The 22,564-nt window shown below is 40.3% G+C and overlaps 1 protein-coding gene across 4 annotated transcripts in view; it reads left to right on the forward strand.

Annotated features, from left to right (window-relative positions):
* RALGPS1 (Ral GEF with PH domain and SH3 binding motif 1) overlaps positions 1 to 22,564 on the forward strand; it is a 127,028-nt gene that overhangs the window by 70,418 nt on the left and 34,046 nt on the right. For all 4 annotated transcript variants that reach the window (XM_063316322.1, XM_063316321.1, XM_063316323.1 and 1 more), the window contains exons 10-11: positions 16,362 to 16,499; positions 17,266 to 17,359. In XM_063316322.1, the coding sequence (XP_063172392.1) occupies positions 16,362 to 16,499; positions 17,266 to 17,359 (232 nt within the window). The remainder of the gene's footprint in view (positions 1 to 16,361; positions 16,500 to 17,265; positions 17,360 to 22,564) is intronic.

The raw sequence follows: 22,564 nt of genomic DNA on the forward strand, positions 1-22,564 counted from the left end.
CAGTTAGTGAAAGAGGGGCACGCAATATTTTGCTTCCTCGATTTGGCCATTAGGATTGTGGGTTCTTGAATATATACACTATAAATACTGTGGTTATGCACCGTAACCATGCCTAAAGTCAGCTGCCTTTTTTCATATGTCAGATTGCACAGCAGTGATTGCTTGCTTGCTCTGTCCTGCAACTTCTGGGACTAATTTCAAACTATTAAATGATTTCCACGCCTTGCACATTGACATGGAACTATGCTAGGCAGTGCTTCTACATACCATTTGTCATGTATAGGTCTGGAAAGTATTGTTTTTATCCCTTATCGAACGGATTTAGAATGAGAGCAAGGAAGGAAGAGAAGAACCAACACTTTGACTTCATGGTTTAAGTATTTCATAGATATCCAATAGGTTTTGTTTTTTAAGAAAGGGTTAGAACTTATGTCAGCTGAACAGACTTTGTTTTCTGTTTTGTTGGCTTTGAGAAAAACTGGATTGGCAGAAGAAGAAATGAAAGTAGAATACTACTTAGCTGTAAAATTGATGAAGAAATAGCTATTTATATTGTTATCTTGGAGCCTTTATTTATAAAATTATTTACATGAACTTCCAGAGGGAGATCAGAAAACAAATAGAAACTGTGAATTTGTTTATTTTGGATTTTGCCTAGCCCACATTCTGCGCATGGCAGTTCAATTGTAGAATCTCAATATAAGTGTAGTTTGAGTTTCAGAATGCATCTAGAGAACATGTTGATGAATTTTTTTTTAGATATTTACCCTGTAAACAGACCTAAAGGTAACAGAACTTTCTAAGGGAACACAATGTGTATAATTCTGACTGAGGAACAATTTTTTAGAAGAACTAATAAAACTTGCCCAGGAGGTCATTACATAAACCGTACAATGAGGCTCACAGTGTTCATTCCCATCAGAGAGATGTAAGATTCCATCTGGCTTTTTCCCAGCAGGATCAGGATTTGGAAAAAAAAAATTGGAATAGTTGCACCCTGTACACTATATATAACTTATAAATGGAAAAATCACAATCATTACAATGATTTCCTGCACCTTTAACTCCATTGCTTTAACGGTTGCTTTCAGCATTTCCTGTTGATGAAGCAGAAGTATAACTATTTAGAATTTCATCATTCATGGATTCACTGGGCTTGGTAACTCGTTCAAGAACAGGGCTTGTTTCTCAAAGTAGAGGGGGCAACCCCCTCCCCACCCGCATCTCAGCACATAATGAAAACCCCATTTTATTTGTAACGCCTGAACCTTCCATAGGTCTGCCTCAAAGTGGAAGCTTATTCAGGTATAGCTGTTGTTGTTTATTCGTTCAGTCGCTTCCGACTCTTCGTGACTTCATGGACCAGCCACGCCAGAGCTTCCTGTCGGTCGTCACCACCCTCAGCTCCCCCAGGGATGAGTCCGTCACCTCTAGAATGTCATCCGTCCACCTTGCCCTTGGTTGGCCCCTCTTCCTTTTGCCTTCCACTCTCCCCAGCATCAGCATCTTCTCCAGGGTGTCCTGTCTTCTCATTATGTGGCCAAAGTACTTCAGTTTGGCCTTTAATATCATTCCCTCAAGTGAGCAGTCTGTCTTTATTTCCTGGAGGATGGACTGGTTTGATCTTCTTGCAGTCCAAGGCACTCTCAGAATTTTCCTCCAACACCACAGTTCAAAAGCATCGATCTTCCTTCGCTCAGCCTTCCTTATGGTCCAGCTCTCGCAGCCATATGTTACTACGGGGAACACCATTGCTTTAACTATGCGGACCTTTAGTATTATAAAAGAAAGTTTCTGGTGGCCATTGATGGTCTGTCAAGCAGATGGAGTGGATTTTAAACAAACACAGGAGTCAAACGGCGTTGTAATCTTCAAGTAAGTCTAGCTAAGATTAGATGATATTCATGGCATTCTTAGTATATTGGCACCAAATTCCATCTAAAACGGAAGCACTAGTTTGTAAGCCACTAGGAAGAAGATGGAACTCCATGCAAAGAACATTTTTTCTTCAGTCTGTTTCTTTCAACGTCCTTATTGGCCCAGCTGCTCTTTCACAAGCACCAAGCATGAAACAAAGAAATTATGCAATAATGTCTATTTGCTGTTTTCTGTTTTTTAAAAATAATCTGCAATTGCTACCAGCTGATGTTAAGGTTGTTTATGCCTTAACCGTGCTAGCTGGCTAAAGGAATGTATTCGGTGATCCCCACTGAGAAAGAATCAAGAGGGCGGCCAGGCATTCAGTAGGTAGCAGCTGTCCAACTCCACTTGCCTAGAGGAGACAAACAGATGAAATTGGAACACAATTTGTTTTGGAGAGATGCTTGCTTCAAGTATTTTCTAACAGTAGTCTGTTGCAGTAAAAGTTCTCCTTCAGATATATCTGTAAGAGCAATGCCACTCAGCTTCTTTACTTGGTATACCTCACAGCTGTTCTGTTTAAAAGTCAGTGTCCCAGTTTGAGATGGATTGTGAAAAAAGAAAAATCATTTTTTTTTTCCTCAAACCCCATTCCTGTAATTCTGGAAAAAAAAATATTTTTTAGCAGATCAAATCTGCTGGGTTGGAAGACTTCAGCCTTCTGGAAAGAGAGCTGTTAGCCAATTCTGAGCCCTTTGGTATTCTCCTCTCTTCCTTCACCAGAAGAAGTTGGAGTGACACCTTGGAGGCCTGCAGAACATTTAGCATCAAGACCCATTCCTGAATTGGTACCAAGAGGGCAATATGAGAACATGAAACAACCATTCCTGACAATTAACGAAGCCTTAGGCATTACAGACAAATTGAAAACACCCATGCACAGGTCCAGATGTATCCATCCCAGAGTTGTTAAAGAATTGAACTGGAAAATAGCAGATCTTTTAACAAAAACAGGTTAAAGCCCATGTGGAAACCAGTGGAGCTTTGCTCCTGCATATTTTGGTGATCAAGTGAGCCCTTGATGCTATTTAAGGTGCACTGGCAGGAGGATGGTTATTTAGAATGCCCGTACAGGCCAAATGGGGCTAAGGTGTGGTTAGATATGATTTTCAGCTTGAAAGACCTTAAATTGGATTAGAGAATAAAGTTAACAATGAGTACTGATGATAGTAATAAATGAATAATATATTTTGGCCATCATGGAATAATCTAATTAGATCCTTGGGTTAGAATGACTCTTACACATTCTCAAAAGCCCATCTGTTCATGTAACATTAGCAATGCCCAAGTCATTCTTTTGTTATATCTGTGATCAAATGATGGATCCAAAAAGACATATATCCCAACTTTTTTTCCTTACACAAACTGTCCTTTCAAGCATAATTATTGCCCTGGAAATGACTTGGCTTTCTGAAGTTCATGCAGCTGTTTTGAAGCAAAACCCCAGCTAAACAAATGAGGTAAATTTAAGTCACTGGTGTGCAGATTAGGCTATGCAGACTAATTTCAGCTTTGTGTTTATATGAAACATTCTTTTGGTGTAGTCTAATAGCAAGTACACAGTGATTATAGTAGTGACTAAGAAGCATATTGATTTCCAAAACCTCTATGGTGTAGGAAGAAATAGCTTAGTGGGTGAATGTTGCTTAAGGCTGACATGAGTCTCTGAATACAGTAACTTCTGAAAAGGGTGGAGAGGAAAAAAATGTGCTTTTTTATAGTAGCATCCAGGCACCATTAGCAATATGGGGCTTGTAACCATTGGAAGAGATTGAGATTAGAAAGAACTGGTCTTTGGACCATTCAGTGGCTTTCCCATTTGATCACCCCAATTTAAATTGTCCCAACTGTGCAAAATTTGTAAACTCGAAAGGGTGATACACTTACGTTGATAGCAGTACAGGAGTTCTAAGATATACCTTAATAATTAGTGCTTTATCAACAGAGTTGTTTGCCATTTTGGCATTGAATATATCCAAGAAAAAGCCTTTCTTACCCAAATCACTGGAAAATTGAAATGATGTCCTTGGAAACCCTTACTGACAGCCATATGAGTTCAGATATGACTGCAACGATAATATACTGTAGCACTGTGAAAAAGGCTAGATATCCCTATGAGCTAAAGCGTATTATGAGAACCACCCCTTATCTCTTAGTTTATATCCCTGCTTTTAATCCAACTTGGCTTAGAGAGGTCAGGCAAACATTAAGCTTCCTTTTTTTAAAAGAAGGAAGACGGTGAGCCGAGCATGTTTTGCTGGTGAGTTGCTGCTTGGCCTATTGGAGAAAATCCCAAAATGGCTGTTGCAGAATTAGATCATCTTCTCTGTGAACCGTTCAAAGCAGGAACTCGGTATGTGACCCAAACAATCACACGTTTTCTCATCTATGTCTGTCTACATTGAGGAAAGATGAGAGAGAACAGAATCTCTAGGTTGCTGTAATATTTACTGCAAGGAGGATTAGTTTTATGGAAGTAGTCAGTAGTATGTGAAAAATAAATGTTGCTCCCAGCCTCATTAACATTAACTTGCGCTGCTTAATCAGCTCACTTTATATTTTTCCATTTCGTTTCGTTTCCTTTCAATTTCCTATCTTTATGTTGTTGTTGGGGCGTATATTTGGATCACTGTGATGTTAGATGGCTTGCCCTGAATTCGAATTGAGATCATTCTGTCGTTTTTTGGGTTGTATCCAAGCACTGCTTTAGCCACTTTACTGTTAATTATGAAGGCTACTCCATTTCTTCTGTGGTCCTCTTGTCCACAGTAGTAGATCTGGTGGTCATTTGATGTGAAGTGGCCCATTCCAGTCCATTTCAGTTCACTGACGCCCAGAATGTCTATCTTCAATCTGGACATCTCACCAAGAACCACATCCAATTTGCCCTGGCTCATAGATCTTACATTTCAGGTTCCAATGGTGTGTTGATCCTTAGAACATCGGATTCGCCGTTCACCACCAGCACCGTCGGCCGCTAGCCGTCCTTTCGGCTTTGAGCTAGCTGCGTCATCACGTCTGGGGCTAGTTGAGCTCATCCTCTGTTCCTCCCCAGTAGCATTTTGACCATCTTCCGACCTGGGGGTCTCATCTTCCGATGGTATACCAACATATCTCTGGTTGTACTGATCCATTTAGTTTTCACGGCAAGAATGCTGGGGTGGGTTGCCATTACCTTCCCCAGGGATCGCATTTAGTCTGACCTCTCTGTCATGACCTTCCCGTCTTGGGTGGCCCTTCACGGTTTAGCTCATGGCATCATTGAGGTGCTCAAGCTCCAGCACCACGACAAGGTAACGATCCTTTGCTGAAGTCCTATCTTTATAGTTGTAGAATTATGAGAGTACGTTTCACTGAACTTACTACTCCTTCCGATGGCAGACTAGCAGAACTAGTAGGCAAGAGCAGTATCATCCAGAGCAGAAGTGAAGGGGGACAGTGATTAAGAATGAACGCCATTTTTTCACCATCATTGGGAGCCAGAACGTGATGGTGGGTGCTTTCTCACACTGGAAATAACAGGACGCAGCTTGTAAAAACTCAGGCAGTGTGACAGAGTACCAATTTAAATACTACATGGAAAGCCGAGAAAGGACTGAAGGATATTGAATAATCAGCATTTTCCTGTATTAAAAAATTGTGGTTGCCTAAACCAAGCCCACATATTAATGTATGTGAGGAAATGTTTGGAAATTGTAGTTAGGATTAGCAGTGCCAACTGCACATACAAATATTGTGGAAAATATGTCCTATGACCACAGAGCATTTCAGTTTGTTGGTTTTGGAGTTTGCTTCACATCTACTATTCCACTTCTTACTTAACTGAAAGTTTCTCTGGATTGAATCTCAGCTGTTGATTGAAATATGTGACAATAGTGAAGACACATTATTTTGAACGCATAACTGTCCGCGACTTTGTTATGGAAGGGTAGGATACAGCACCAACGAAAAAATAAATCCTTGCCATTGTAGGAAAAGTTTCTGTCCTCTTGCTATGAAATCCTTATTCTGCAAGTCATTCCATAGGCATTAATTGGATAAAGTTGGGTTGAAGAGGCTCTTCCTTCATGCTGATGAAGAATTCCATGATATTTTCTTCAGAAAACATAAATGTTCATGCTTTTGAGCATTACCCATTCATTATTATCTGATGAAATGTTTGCTTCAGGAAATAGCTGGAAGATGGCTTCTTTTGTGGATATGCCACATGCAGGTATTAAACAAATCCACTCAAAGTCCAACAAAATCTGGTTGAAATCGAAAAGTGGCATGGTTGGCAGTTCTGATGTTGCAAATGAAAGAAAATCAATACATCTTTTGTCTTCATTTCAGTACTGGGCCTTCAGAACATAACCTCAGGAAAAAGAATATCTTCAGAGAAAATACTGAGGTGAAATGAATGAACGGTCAATTAAAGTAGGACTTAATAATTATATGGACCCAGTAAATCTAAAGCATATATATTTCCTGTAAGGCTTTAGAATCTGGTTGCTTCTTTTTTTTTTTACATACTGTATGTAGTCGCTTCTCTTTACCAATACTCTCTGCTAGTTGGGTGGCAGTAAATTAAAGGAAAAAAATCTTCCCTTATTTATTCAGGCTGTTCTGACTGATTCCATTCATCTGACTACTGGGGTGGCATTATGTATCACACGTTACAGATTCTTGTAGGCTTGTCAAAAATCCACCATTAATCTGCCATGAAAATATCCCAGATCCTACCAAGACTAATCAGGCTGTTGATTCTCCTCCGCAAAAAATGCTTTCCTGTCCCTTTATCCACGGAACACTTCATCTAAATTTTCTGCAGACCAACGAGACCACAGACTTTTTGGCTTCACGTTCTGACTCTTAGCTAACCTGAAGACGGTGCCTCTGGTTTTGCAAACTGTTGATGCAGGAATTTTTTTGGGGTGGGGGCATTGATCAGTCAATAGGAGACAGGAATTATTCTTTCTTGGTTTCGGTGTTCTTCAACGTTGCAAACTGATGTGGAAAAGGTTTGAATGAATAATATGTAGTAGAGCCAAAGCATCTGTATGTTTTTCTCAGTCTTCTATTAAAGCACTGTAATTTTTTCTCGAGGAGGGAATAATTCGGGGGATTATCACTTCCCTCCAGTGGCTTGAGTGCGTCCGTTAGAATGCGTCAACTGAATATGTTGGTTACAAAATTCCAAAGTGTGTATGGCTGGTAGCAAATGGTGTGTAATGCCAGACAGTCATAAGGTAGTTTTTGTGGTATTGGCATTATTTATAGAACTGAACAGCATTTGAGCCATTTGTTACTTAATACACATACATTAACAACACCACAACCTTAGTAACACCTGTTCAAATCTTCAGAGTGTGGCTAGCCAGGAGCCAATATTATGAATTGGAAAGAAGCCAGTGCTGTTTCTCCAACAGTCCTGGAGCATCATAGCCAAGAAAAGAATGTTTCAGCTTGTTGTGGCAGCTCCCCTCTTTGTGCCTTGTTTGAGTTAGGGTCTTGTAGGTAGCAGGTTTACTAGCTGCCCATTTACAGGAGCAGAGAGACAAAAGATTGGAATTACAGTGTGTCAGCTCCATGAGGTGGACCACACTAAGAAACCAATGCCATATCGGTCAGGACTACTTTTACTGTAACAAGCTAGAGTAACAGAATCTTGCAAGTCTCAATGGGCCTCCCTCGCTTTATCTTCATGTGAGCTAGGGAAGGGCTTGTCTGAGCCATTTTTTCAGGGTACTGTCTTGGCCCAAGGTCAAGCCCCTCTTATCTGACCACTGCCTGGCTAGTGGCTCATCCTCCTGTCCTTCAAGGCCATTCTACACTGGGCAGTAGAAGCAAGTTGAAAACAGCAAAAGACCAGGTAGCACTACTGAGCTCTTAAATCTGGGCGTCCCCTGAGAAACTATATGATGCCATTTCTGAGTCTCCCATGTCTCCTTAATTGAATCCATAGGCTACATGGATGCTCAGGGAATCTCCCTGTTACCATAGCTCCTTTTAAAACATCTATTGAGACTCTGCTTCTTTTCAGTATGAAGTGTCACCTGGGAATACAGGGAACAATTCAGTGAAGCTGCATAGTTAAATGCATTACATTCTACAGAAGCAGAAGTTTCAGTGTGTGTGTGTGTGTGTGTTTTCTTTCTTTGCTTTTTAAACACTAGATGATTTGCACTCATTCATCTGATGTTTGCCTTTTGTTTATGGCTGGTAACTGCAACAGTGTGATTTTTTAATTTTTTTTAAGAGACCACTTTCATAAGAGATCCTGGCCTCAAGTGACAAACATAACTTTGGGAAGCTTTAGTGACCAACCAGTTGAGAATGTAATGGTCAAATTACTCTATTGGCAGCGAGTGCCAATTTATTCACGCTGAGAGCCAACTGAGTCATTGGTAATGAGAGATACATAACCTCCTCTGGATATTAATGTTGACTGACGTGGGAGCATCGCTGATGATTTTCTACGATGGGGCATCAGAAATAATTAGGGTGATTACAGTATTAATGATACAGTTGGCAGGTTGAACACAACATCCAGGAACATCCTTTTTCTGCAAGAAAAGTCTTGTAGGCTGACATCTCTTGGACCATAGAATAAACTCTGTAGTGCCTCTGTTGAAGGGGCATCTCCTCCTCCTTTGCTTCTGCTTGAGCTTTCTCAAGCCAACCCCAGTTAATCAGCAGGAGCGTTTCCAGTCACAAGGGTTGTGGGATCTGGATCCCCTGAAGAATATTTTGTTCATTCCCTTCCTACAGGCTGCAGATCATTCACTGTTTTGTGGTCAGGGATGAAGGCCAACGTCTGAGTCACTGAGCTTCTTTTCCCTTCTCAGGCACATCAACCTATTATAGTATGAAGATAGAGAACAGCAAGCAAGCATCCTGGGGTGCTCTCCTGCTGAGAATTGCAGTTCCCACAAATGTTGCTGTCGTTCACCGTAGCAGCCACAACTTCTCTTCTGTCAAGCACCTTCCTCCTTAGCCACACTATAACCCCCAGTCAATTAATTGAATTGCAGAGGGTCAAAACACACTGCCTCCTTCCCCTGGGTGACAGATTTCTCTGGGGACATCACTCACTAATGAAAGCTATGTTGCGACCCACATAGAGCCCCAGCTAGGAGTCCGACTCGAGTAATAATGAAGTAGGATTTGCATAGATGGAAAATATTTTTGCCTGTGGAAGCAGCTGCCCATGAGCTCATTTTCTGGAAAGGATCCTGATGGCTTTTCATCTTCTGGAGTTCTCTCCCCCACCCCATCCCACCCGTTCTCTACACAGTAGCATGTTTAAGAGCCAGGAGTTTAGAAATAAACCTTGTCATGCTTTCTTTGGCACCCCAGCAGCCTCGGGTTTGGCTTTGGCAAATGCTACATGTCAAGTGATTCTGTCTTTTTTAAGGAATATATAGTTGATATGACATGCCCCGTGTTTCAAAACTTCCTCTTTCCACAAAGTAAACATGCTTGCTTTAATAAATTCCCCAAAGAACAGATATTCTATTTGCAAACACTGGAATGAGGACAGTCTTCTTGAAAACAGACTATTACATGTCTCTAAAGTATGTATTAGTTTGGGTTTCTTAAAGAAATTCTGCTCTTCCTTTATGTGACCCTTGCTTTAAATTTTATCCTTCATGTGAAGCAGCTTCCATCTGTCAACATTTTAACTGTGTTAGGCTAGAAACCTCAAATGCAAACCTCACTTTAGGGCAGTGTGGAAGAGATGCAAACTCATGCCTCAGCGTTTCTTCTGGAGATGAACTGGAGTTAATTGCTTCAGCTTGTGCAGGCCAATGCAAGCTCCACTGTGTTTTGAGATCAGTATGGTGCTGGTCTGGGATACTTGCAAGTGGAAGGGACCACCAACTCCATATTGTTGGTTAAAAAGTAGGTGGTGTGGAATACAAAAATGTATGAGAATGTGAAAAAGGGGACTTGTTCAAGATCTCCCAGTAAACCTCAGAGCCATGTAAACTTGGGTGTTTCATATCAAAGCCACAAGATCATTTAATAGCAGTAATAAAAAAATACATGTATGTGTTATCTGGAGGAGATTGCAAGAAGTTTTTAGATACTTTATCCTGATTAGTTTGGGCAACTGCCATGAAGCATATGCATGCCCTCACTGTCAGGCCTTTGCTAAACAGGCCTTAAATACTGCAGAATCAATGGCCAAGTTGCCACTTCCTTCTCTCTATAGCAAAACTGTCACAGCCTAACTCTGCATCTTGCATCCAGTCTCATCTGCTGATGTTTCAGCTTCAGCTTTGAAAGAACCTTCAGCATCTCCAATCCATGGTAGGTCACTTGCTTTGGGGCCTTGCTTATACTCTGGAGACATTGGTGTGCCTAGGAAATGTAAGCACCGTTCAGTACCAGAATTTTGGAAGAATAAGTTTGATTCCACCATACTGATGCCATGTTCAGCCCCAGTGGAACTCACCACATCCATACCATCTCCAGTGTCAGCCCTGACTGTTTCACCTCCGCCAGAACTGTTGTAATCTCCCATTCTAGTATTGCTAGACAATAGCAAGCTTATTTATTTAATCTCTTAAGGAGAGATTCATGGATGTTCTCTACCCAGGCAGCATTCTTGTTCTTGATCTATGTGTTTTCTTTAACTAGTTGGTAGGTCTCCATCATCTGCACTGTATGTATCTTCATACAGTGCACCATTCTCCCAGGCAACTTAGTCTTACATAGTTTCCCTATGTCAACAGCACCAGCCCTGTTCTTTATTGTAACTGCCTAGACCCCAGCAGGAAGGATCTGTCCCATTTCACCATATTTGCACTTGTAGTCCTGGCACACTTCAGCATTGTTCCAGTCAATAATAACTCATTGGACTTCCCAGCAAATTAGGGACCATGTGGAAACTTGCTAGTCAAGATCTGGTTTTGTGTGTTGGAGCATTACATTTACAGGCATCAGTTTATCACATAATGAAGTCTCCTATGGACTTCACACGTGGTCTGACTTTACAATACTGCCAATACCTCTGGGTATAGTGCCTTCTAGTGGGTTGTTGCCCAACATAAGAAGAAGAGGAAGGTTATTTTGATTCTTCTTTTGTCTCCAAAGTTCCTTCCATTCCATCTCAAGATGCAGAAAGAGGGCGTTAAATTGTTCCATTCAGAGAGAGTAAGACGTATACCAAGCAGATTATTGTAGTAGCTAAATTACTCAGGCTGGAAGATCCAGTGTTTTAGGTAATACAAGACTTTACAGCTATTGGTCAAAGCGTCTTGCATGACTCAAGCTGGCCAAAATTAGCCTAGATGCCTCCAGCTTCCAGGAGGCTTGGTAATCTGTACAGGAAGAACGCTGTGGGTTTTGATGTCATCACCATCAACCTCCAAACTCACTGAAGCATCCCACTCACTCATGCCATCAGCAATATATAGCTCCACAGAGAAGATAGGAAGCTTGACAGAGTAGGCTGGAAATTCCATTCCTTGACAAGGTGGTCCCTTAGAAGTGTGGATTACCAGGTCTGCCTTGCCAACTCTCAACAATGCCTACAGGGAAAGGCATCCTCATCCTTACTTACCACCCTGGCAACAAGCTTTGAGTGTGGGGATGAAAATGTGGGTGTTCCTTGCCTTACCTTTTGCTTTGCATGACTTTTTCCTGATATATTCCCAAGTGATGCTGTTGCGTGACACCCACGTGTTGAGAGGACACAAGCGTTCATTGTTAAAGATTTTAAAATGAGGATGCCAGTTAGGTTCCAAAATAGTTGTTCCTTTCGTCATTTTGTATGAAGAGGGCACAGTTCCAATTTGGCGAAAGGACAACTTGCAACCAAGGCAAAAGAATCTGAAAAACAATAATACACAAGAAGATTTTCCCAGAACTAGAATAGCTTCAGAGTGAGAGGAAATCTTACTGATGCAAGGCACATGTAGAGCATAAAAAAACAATCTCTTTGAATGGGGAAATTTGCACAAAAACTAAAATTGTACTGCATAGTGATGATGTAGAACATGATTCAGGTACATGAAGAAAACATAATTAGTGTATATAGCTTGTTAATGGATTTTTTCCTGTTTCCTTTGCTACATGAAATTACCTCATTTACGGCTGTAGATATAAATCCAAAACTGGTTGTGTTAAAGATTGCCTAAGAACATTTGATCGGTAGGAAATAATTTTTGTTTTAAGATTTATTTAAAATACTGGGTTATCTTGGGTTTAATTGTGCTAAGCTAGATCTTTTCCAAAATGATGTATGATTTTTTTTTTTCCAGGTGTATTTTCTAGCATTAGATATGAATGGTTCTTAGGAACTTCCCCTGTTTTGCCCAGTCCTGTCATTCTGTCTGTGTTTATTGGCTGCCTGGCTGGCTTCGGATGTGTTCCATTCAATATTTTGAAGTGACTTTTTTCTCCTCCGAAAAAGCTGAAATCTACAACGTGGCTGCTGTTTTAGTTACTTTAGTCTTTGCATTTATCAAGAGAGTTTGATGTGATAACACCACACAAGAATAGTTTTGGGGACCCACACTCTTCTTTTCTAGAATCTTAGTGTGTTCTTTCCAAGGCAAAGCTGGAATGGAAAAAAATGTCATTTGAATCACAAGGGCGTTCTCTCTAGAAAGAAAATGGAAACTTTAATACGGAAATGTGGCTTTTAAAATAAGCTACAGATTATTTCTTGCACAATAGAATTTATTTTCAAGTTATAGAAAAAAAAATGAAGGGTTGAAAAAAGTATCTCCTATTCCCATTAAAATGCTTGCTTCCCTGTCAACAAGGAGAGACAATTTTGCTACAGGGCAGTTTTGATTAGGAAATGCGGAAGCTTGAGAATGTTGTTAGCAAAGTCCCTTTCTCACAATTTTGCCCCCTCTGCAACACTCTCCATTTTTAGTCTAGCAACTTAGGCTGCATTTGTTTAACAAATGGATTTGGCCAAGGCATTATTTACAGTCCTTAGATTACTTATATGCAGGTGTATGTCAATGAAGATTCTCAGTCATCCAGGTGGAATTGTCTGTAGGTTGAGTCGTGGCAACTGGATTTCTTTCTTTTTGGCTGAAACGTTTTGCTGCTTGTCCAAGCGGCTTCTTCAGTCTGGGCAAAGGTTGGTGAGGGGACCCCATACATGTCTTCCAGGGTGGTTGCATTGTCCCTACACCTGAAAGGCTGTTAATTGTGCCATGGAGGTGTGGATTGTCCTTGGGATCTCTTACTCCTAAATCCCTTGCTCATCCCCAAGTGGATCGTTAAGAGTGGCCTTCCTGGTAAACTTGTGAAGTGGTCTTAATCATCCTGGGAACTAATGAAAGGGCAGCATGAAAAATGGGGGACAAGTTGTGTCTGAGGCCTCCACCTCTATTGAGGGAAGGAGTTTCCACTTTGGCATGAATGGATTCCTTAACTTCTCTCCCAAACCACCTATCTTCTCTGTCTAAAATGTGAACATTATTGTCCACAAATGAGTGTACTTCAGCATTCAGTCAGATTGATGGAACTTTACTTTTGACATATTAGAAATCTCAATAGCAATTATAATGCCCTTACTTTCTCTCCAATTTAAACTTCATCTTTTGTTCATATATGGCATCTTCTACATACATTCCATAGCAGGCTCAAAATGAACTTCATGTAATACAAATGTCCCTTTTAAAGTTTAAGCCTTGCAATCAAGGGGTATGACACCCAAAATGAGATTGTTCCATAACTTTGCAAAACTCTCTGACGAAGCTTTCCTAACTGCAATTAATGTTTTCTTTGTTGCTGAAATGACAATCGTTGCCCACTAACGCAAAGTATAAAAATTCATTTCTTTCCATGCTGCCAATTCAGATACTTCCCAGAGGGAATGTATCACTAGCCAATTTCATGTGTGTTATTTTTAGAATAGCGACCATTGTGTCATGTATAAAGAATTTTTTTTTAAGAGCATTCATAAATTCTGGCAATATTTAGTACGTATCAAACTTCTGTTGCCTATTCTTCCTTTTGTTGACAGCCTTTTGTCTATAGTTGAAAAACAGCTATTTGTGGTAAAAGAGAGAGACTACAAATTTACTCCAAAGTGTTGTGACATGTCCTACTTTACTAGTTGAAGATCAGCCCCATAATCTTCATAATCATACCATAGATCTCAGATTATGCTGATTTATTTTCCAAGAGACCGAGAGAGAGAGAGAGTGACAATATGATTAACTGTAATACATAATTGAAATCATAGCCATTTCTTTTCAGACAAAGAGCTGAAATTCTTCTGTAAAAGGAAAGATATTAATCAGGTATGAGTTCTGAAGTCAGCAGAGGATCATAGGCAAGATTTGAGAGAGACTTCAAAAGGAGACCCCCAAATGTTTCTCTGATTGACATCTCCAAATGAGGATGGATTATCATCCATCCATAAGATAAGGTTCTGTGAATCTGCTGAGGCTTCCAGAATGTTACTAATAATACTAAATACAAATGCCATAGACGTGGGCTGCTTAGCAGCTGTAGTTCATCTGTTCAGTATTTGCATTTGCTGAACTTTTCCTTTAACAACAGCTGTCTCCATTTGGATGCTGAGTCTTCAGTTCCAGTTTGTTCATGCACAGATTATGTTTCACTAGGAACAAATTAGGTTTAAAGACAAATGCTTAATATTACATTAGTTGGAAGCTAATAATTATGAAGATAACATGGTAAAAGTCTGTTCCATTTTAGGGAGTTACCCAGTGACAGCAGAATGCATGGATGACTGTATGGAGAAGATCTGTTGCCTGAACTCCTATAAATGGTTTTGTTTTATGTATGGCCCTATTAACCATACATACATTAACTTCAGTAAAGACTAATAATATGTCATCCTCCAAAACTCAAAGCGGAACTTGGCTTGTGGGTTTCACAATAAAATATCAGCTATAGGAAATTAGAACTTCACAGAGCAGCTAGGTTTGTGGAGAAATGTATGTTTTGGTTTTAGATTGTATCATATGATTTCCTGGATAATATACTAACAGTCATTTTTAGCAAAGGAAAGGTGTGGGGAGAGAAAACTACATGGAGCATTTTTTTTGGGACTGGGTTGGATTTGTAGCACTTTCATGAAGTAGCACCCAAAAAAATCCTGATCTCCTTATTTAACTGAGTTTCTGAAGAAAGCTTATTAGCTGGCTGGTCATGGAAAATAATAAAATTAACCAGGAGCAGGCTAGGATTTTAGGTGGATAACCTGAACATTGCAAGCTCTAGGACCAATGATAAGTAAAAGCACAAGGTGAATATTATTTAAAGCAAACAAACTTCTAGGGTCCTTTCTACCGGAGCATTGGTAATGATGGCCCAGGGTTGACAGAGGGAAGGGAAGAATCCAGATGAGCAGGTTTCTGGGGTGATGGTGCCTACCTTCTTCTTTCTATGAATATCGGTTTCTGCTTTTCATCCCTGCTGCTTTAGAAAGCCCACACACTCCTTGCAGACTTAATTACTTTTCCCTGCCTATGACAAACACCATCCATCCACTTCTCTGCCCTTCACTGATGCTGGATCTGAACTGGCTCTAGTTTCTTTTTCGCATATGCTTTCTGTTGAGCTTGGCCAGACAGTTGGGAGACCATCTGTGGTTCCATGGAAGCAAGCCTCTTTAATATAATCAATGGAGGAAGTACATAACTAATTAGCCTCTGACCCTTCTGCAATCATCTTGCCTTCTCTCCCTCTCCCATTCCTAGCAGCTTTTCTGTCTCTGCTGTCTTTCCTAGAATCCAAGTGGATTTCACAAGATTTCAGGGTAATTTCAGTAAAATGCCAAACACAAGAACCCCATTAGTACAGACATCAGATACATGCTCCTCTCTAAAACCATCTTCTCCTTGATCATTTTCCTGATTCTGTGTCTTTCTGCTATTCTAGTTTTTAACTTGAGTGGGTAAACCTGAAAGTCTCATTCATCTGCCAGAGTAAGAAAGTGGCATAGTTACCCAGCCCCTTTGACAGATTGTAGCAATCTCTGCCCTAAGCAGAGCCCCAGAGTTGCCCAAATATATCATTATATGTGCACTGTTGGGGTGGGAGTGTGCAGGGCGTGAGTTAGTAGACTCCATCACATGTTTGCACCACTGCCTGCTTTCTTGCAGACGAACCACAGGTAGCTATTTTATTCACCTTTCCTTATTAAATTGTAATCCTTGGATCTAAAGGGCAGATAGTGTGGCATAGTATTCTGGGGGTGGGGAATAACTGGAATAATTGGGTGCAGCTCTTAACATATCTAGCTTTCACTGAAAATTAGAAAACAGCATGCTAAGTGCCAAGAAAGATGGGAAGACTGTGAACATTCTCTGTAAGTGCTCAGCCCTCACTTGACTTTTGAGAGACATGATTCAGAAATTTCCAAGGGCTCCTGGAAGTTGGTTTTATCAGCTGCATGAAGTTGGTTGTAACTTTATTCACTAAACATGATCTGTTCTCTCTCTCTTTAATTTTAGGGATTTATCTCTTGGACTTAATCTACATTGATTCAGCATATCCAGCTTCAGGCAGCATCATGGAGAATGAACAAAGATCCAATCAAATGAACAATATCCTCCGAATAATTTCTGATTTACAAGTCTCTTGTAGCTACGGTTGGTAATTTACCTCCTCACCAATGTTAACCAATATAGTAAATTAGCATCAGGCGTCTCCCTCCTTTGGAAGCTGGTGAGGGTTAATGTTCTGTAATGTTTTGTTTCCACCGTCCATCTTTTATATAGTATTCATTGTAGACGATCAGATTTATGTGTTCGTCTTGCTGGCTGAGTTTGCAGAGGTGTATATGCGTCTATAGTGAAGGGGTATGTTTTTCTTCTCATTTCATGGATAAATTCCATTGCAGATTTCAGTGCAACCCATTGGCTTAACTTCTGCTCCGATTTCAGGAAACCCCATTCGTTTTCTTCCATGTTCTGTGCTCACCCAGCTGTGAGTTGTTTTAGCCTTTCCCAGATGGATACCTTTCAGATGTTTTTGGATTTTAGTTTCACTAACCCTCATCTATAATTCTTGTAATAATAAGACTACAGCCGTAGATGGGGCCTAGAAATGCTGGGACACTTGTAGTGTATCCTCCAATTTTCCCTTCTTGACTGACATTCTTTAAGTTACACTTTCTTCCCATTTCCTGTCCAGGAGAGATTTTTATTACAATATGTATTTTAGTCATACTTCATGTGAGCTAAAGGAAGACTTGGATTCATTATAGTATTCAGTGAAATCAGATTCTTAGGCTTGGTGAGGAATTTTGGGTTACATTTCAGAACAGATAGCAAAGGGGGAAAAAAGTTTTAGCCCATGGTTGCAACAAAGAAGAAACTGTTTTTGAGATTTATATACTTTTTTTTTTTAATACAGATCACCTTATAATGTTACCCCATGTGCAAAAATACTTGAAGTCTGTCCGGTATATTGAAGAGCTTCAAAAATTTGTGGAAGATGACAACTACAAGTAAGTACAATCCCTGCCTTCCTTTGCTCCAGCTGACTTCATGGGGGAAAAAAATAGTCTAGCCATAGACTTGGGGGGAAAAAAAACACTTTTTAAAAAAGGAATTATTTCTGGCAAGGAAATTAGAAGATGGGTTTTAAAAAGAAAAAAAAAAAGTATCAGAGATCTAAGTGAAATTTCAGATGGATCTCATCTATCAAATCCAACTTCATTTCCAAAATGAAGCCACTTATTCCAAAATAAGATTATTTCTAAAGACCTAAAGTAAAAACAGATAAGCTTATGTGCTGTTCTGTTGCCTAGGCACTTCACTTGTTCAAAGAAATCTTGTCTAGAAAGCTAGACTAGATTGAGAAGACTTCTTTCCCACCAGAAAGCTGTGGTACAACGCACTTGGGAAGAAAAGGATGTTCCCTAGGGGAACATTTGGACCAGTCTCTGAATCCCAGCACAGAAATTCTTTGGTGCTTGATGTTTCCTGGCAGAGATATTTAGACTCAATTCCCAGTTTTATCACATGCTGCCATCTTGTGCAAAAGAGAGAGTACCTCTCATAGCTTTTTAACCTTTTTAAGAAAAGGAAAACCCTCAACATGCATATTTCTTTTAAAAAATTTCAAATTTGTTCTGTGGATAAAGGGTCTGATATCATCTGCTAGCCAGCAGGAACACTCCATAGCTACCATTTCTCCATCCACTTCCAAAGTTTTCTGTGAAAACTTATTGAATTGGTAGGACGCCTTTTGATTGGGAGAAAAAAAACCCCTACATTTGTACACTAGCCAAGTTATCATAATTGTGCCCTTCTTAAATCCTTTTTCTTCTCTTCTAATTCATGCCAAACTGCAGAAAATACTTCTCTCTGGGGCAAACTTTCTGCCGAATCTATCCCCAATTCATAGTTTTGGACCGCAGGTAAAAAACCAAATCAATGCTGGTCTTTTTGCTGCTAAGAATATTCTTCATTTATCTTACATACAAAAAACCCTTATATCTGGTTTTTTGTATCCGATTGAAAGCAGACATTCAACAATGAGGTTTTTATACCAGAATCCTGGGCAATGTATCATACTGTCTCCCAGATGAAGAAACGTGGCCTCAGACTGTTTTCAAAGCAGCTTATCACACTTCGGGTGGGGCGGGTTAAGATGGGGATGGGTTTTTTATCAGCATGCTCGTGGCAGGATGTGCGTGTATAAATTGTATATAGATTCTTGTTTCCCTTTTTCCATCTGCTATGTAGATTGCTGGGGAGAGGAGTCTGTGGTTTTGTACTCTGAGAAAGTAGACTGCAGACATTAAGATGTTTAAATCAGTTTGAGTCTGATGGGTACTGGCACGCTGTATTAAAAATGAAGATCTGTTAGAACATCCCGTGGGCCCATAGACTACCTATTAAATTGCAATTAGCAGATACGAAGAAGAACAAAGCACTTCGTTATTGCATTCTTGCACAGTACACATAGAGATAAACCACATTGACACACCATTCAAAAGAGACAATAAAACAGCTGAGGAGAAAACAAAAGGACAACAGCTCATCCTCTCCAGCAGCCGACACCCAGATAAACAGGGGTTAACACCAGACAAACAATCAAGCAGAGAAACAATACCCTAATTGAGGAGCTATCAAGGAGAAAACTACAGACACCCCTAACACTGGCAGGGCAAGCCACTGTATATAAACAGGGAGCAAACCCCACACTCACCAACACTGATGATGTTGCCTAGTTGGGCAATGAAACGTCTGCAAGCCAACAGCCAAGCTCAGAGAGCACTGAGGGCTCCATAGCACAAACATACAAAAACCTCTGTCCTTATATTTACCCTGAGAGATGTAAACTAGGTACATTTACTTTGCTTTCTCTTCCCTTCCCCTGTTCTCCAACCTTTCCCTTATTTAGGCACAATTTTTTTCTAGTTTTTATCTAACATCTTGTTTGTTGGTTTGAGACTGTCAGTCTGTCATTGAATGACAGATAAAAAGGCTGCTTTTAAGACAAGAATTTTGGCACGTTCTTCTGTAATATTTCCCTTGCCCTGCCAGTTGAAGTCTGTGTGGTTATGTTCGCTCGCTGTATTATTGCGGTTGGCATGCAGGATATTACCTGTTGTTAACTTTGTAGGTTTGTGTAATGATGCTTTGTAGGCATTGGAGGCATTCCCTTTAAGCAGTAGTGAAAAGTGTATAATTGCAGTGGGTGTGAGTCTGTGCTTTTGTGTTGCGGTTTCTAGGCTGAATGCCAGAAACCACATTGCCTAATTTAATTCTTGGACAGAGTTTCAAATTCATGCACGATGTTGAGATTATATATACAGTAGTTTTTCATTAGCTTGGATATTCTGTGTGGAACAGAACATAAGAAAAGGGGCTTCTCTAAATATTTAGGGCCATGACATAATTCTTGGAAATGACACAGAACATGAGTAATTTTTTTGTGTGAAAACACGTTTTAAATCCCATCGAGGCATCGCTAGCAACGGTGAGCACTGTTTACGTGCATTTTGCTAGAGGTCATCCAGCATTCTTCCTTTTGATCTGAAAGTCCATGTCTTGATTAAATGTGCTAATTTTTCAAGTAACGGTGTAAAGCCCTAGGCTCTTAGGAAGTATGTGAGAGATTTTTTTAAAAGAGTAAAGGGATAAGAAAGACAGAAGATCACTTGTCTTGTCCTAACTCTTCGGCAAAAAATTTGGTTCTTGGATAACTTAGTCCAGACACCATTTGGGTTCCTTCTCTTTTCCAATGCTGCACAAGATGGATACATTAGCTCTACAGAGGCAGTAATCATACTCAAGCCTTAATAAAGAAATATCCTCCTGACCTGCCTTTTTTTTTTTAAAAAAAGACCTTGTTCTTGTGAATCCTGTTACCTCCTTGAACTTTTTCACAGAATAAAATAGCGTCGTCTCTGCCCCGTTGTAGATGTATGTCTTTGTCCTTTCTAAAAATTCTCTGCTGCCTGGCATTTGAGGATGGGCAAGCTGAGATGTGAAAAGGTTCTGGCACGTAGATGAGTGCCACAATACTTACAGTCTCATCCTTCCACCTGGCTGTATCCATGCAAACTACTCAAAAGTTCAGTCTCCTGTTTCTTGATAGGTGTCAGGCCATAGGATGAGGGCAACCAACAAATTTATGCAACAGCGCACGGAGAGAGTTTGTGGTTTATCATTATTTGCAGGAAAATCCCTCTGATTGCTTTCTCTTCTAATATTGTTGGTTATTACCTTTAAAGCCCTACATGGCATGGTACCAGGGTACCTGAGGGACTGCCTCATCCCCATTACATCTACCCGTCCCACCCGATCATGCAGAGAGGGCATGTTGTGGACCCCGTCTGTAAGAGTTCCATCAGGTGGGGTCCAGTGAGCACCCTTTGGAACATTCTTGCCCCAGAGATAAGGCAGATTCCATCTCTGATGGCTTTTCGTAAACAACTAAAAACCTGGTTTTGCCACCTCGCTTGGGGCGGGAGGGGGAGTAATCACTCCTGGAGATGGTTAGCGCCCTAAATGGCCTCAGATTTATGTGAGCGATTTTCCAACTAGCATCATCATCTGGATTTCATATTGTATTTATTTGAGTATTATATTTGTATTTGTATTTTTAATGGTATTTTAATGTTTTATCCTGGTTGTAAAAAACCGCCCAGAGTCCCCCCTTTAGGGGGAGATGGGCGGTGGCGACATTTGATAAATAAATAAAATAAATAAAATAAATAATACATAGAACTTCACTTATGTACTAAATATAGCTGTCAGGCTCTGTATGAAAAGCTTCGGTTTCTCCGTTTCCACCTTAACTGCCCCCTGAACATCTGCAGAACCAATCATCCAGGAGTGCCTATGCAAGCACAGCAGTTCCTGAAATCGTGCTGATCTTTAAACATTTGTTTCTTTCCATTTCTTCCATCTTCAGACTCCCAGTTGCATTTCCTTCTTCCCAGGTCTCAAAGACTACCAAGACTCCTTTCCCGAACTAATAACTTCCATTTGGCAAGGGGCAGAGAACTGTCTCCTTCCAGACCGCTTTCTCAGCAGTGTGACTCTGTTTCAAGTTTCCCACAAACAAGCGTTGTAATTTGATGATGATGATGATGATGATGATGATGATGGTTGGTCGCACCGTCAGCCAGATGTTTAGACTGGATTTGGCATTTTTGTCTACCTACTGAGTCCTTCCCAAGGACCTGGGATAGGCAGATGTTGTTGTTTAATAATATTAAAGGTATCGTCGCAGGATGAAAGCTGTTCCAAGTAAAGCTGCCTTTTGCAACTGACTGATGGTGATTTTGTCAGTGCTGATGGTGTTCCAGTGGTGCTCCAGATGTTTTGGAATTGCCCCCAAGGCGCCTATTACTATTGGGACTATCTTTGCTTTCTTTTGCCACAGTTGTTCCACTTCTATTTGCAGGTCTTTATATTTTGTGACTTTTTCCAGTTCTTTCTCTTCTCTTCTGCTGTCTCCGGGTACTGCAATGTCCACTATCTGAACCTTTTTGTCTTTCTTATCAACAGTTGTTAGGTCTGGGGTGTTGTATGGCAGATGCTTGTCTGTTTGATTTCTAAAGTCCCAGAGCACTTGAGCTTCTTCATTTTGTATTACTTTGTCTATTTTGTGGTATCATCATCATCATCTGGTACATTCAAGATCACCCAGGTGGCCTTGTGCCTAAGGTGGGACTAGAACTCATGGTCTCCCAGTTTCTAGCCTGATGCCTTAACCACTAGAGACTGGAATGAACAGGATGTTTTCTGGTCATCTCACCTGTGAAGAAGAGAATAATTCGCAAACTATTATTTATGGCTGCAGTGGGAGGAGATGGGTGGTGACAAACTAGATAGATAGATAGATAGATAGATAGATAGATAGATAGATAGATAGATAGATAGATAGATAGATAGATAGATAGATATCATGTTTAACCCAACATGGTTTAATGTTAATGTGAATCCATCTGGGGGGGGGGGGAATACCACTCTCAAAGCTGATGTGTCCTTTAAGATCTAATCTGTACCTTAATCTGTTTTGTTGTGGTTTAAAACCAGATGTGTAGGAAGAAATCCCAACCCAGATTTTGACTCTGGGTGGAGCCAAAACTATGTGACACAGATACGAACACATTATGCACATCACTTACCTCCATCCTCCTCCACTGTTGGTGGGGAGATGATTCATTTTCAGCTGAAATGATGCTCTG

The sequence above is a fragment of the Candoia aspera genome, chromosome 16, assembly GCF_035149785.1.
Source record: "Candoia aspera isolate rCanAsp1 chromosome 16, rCanAsp1.hap2, whole genome shotgun sequence".
Taxonomy (NCBI): Eukaryota; Metazoa; Chordata; class Lepidosauria; order Squamata; family Boidae; genus Candoia; species Candoia aspera.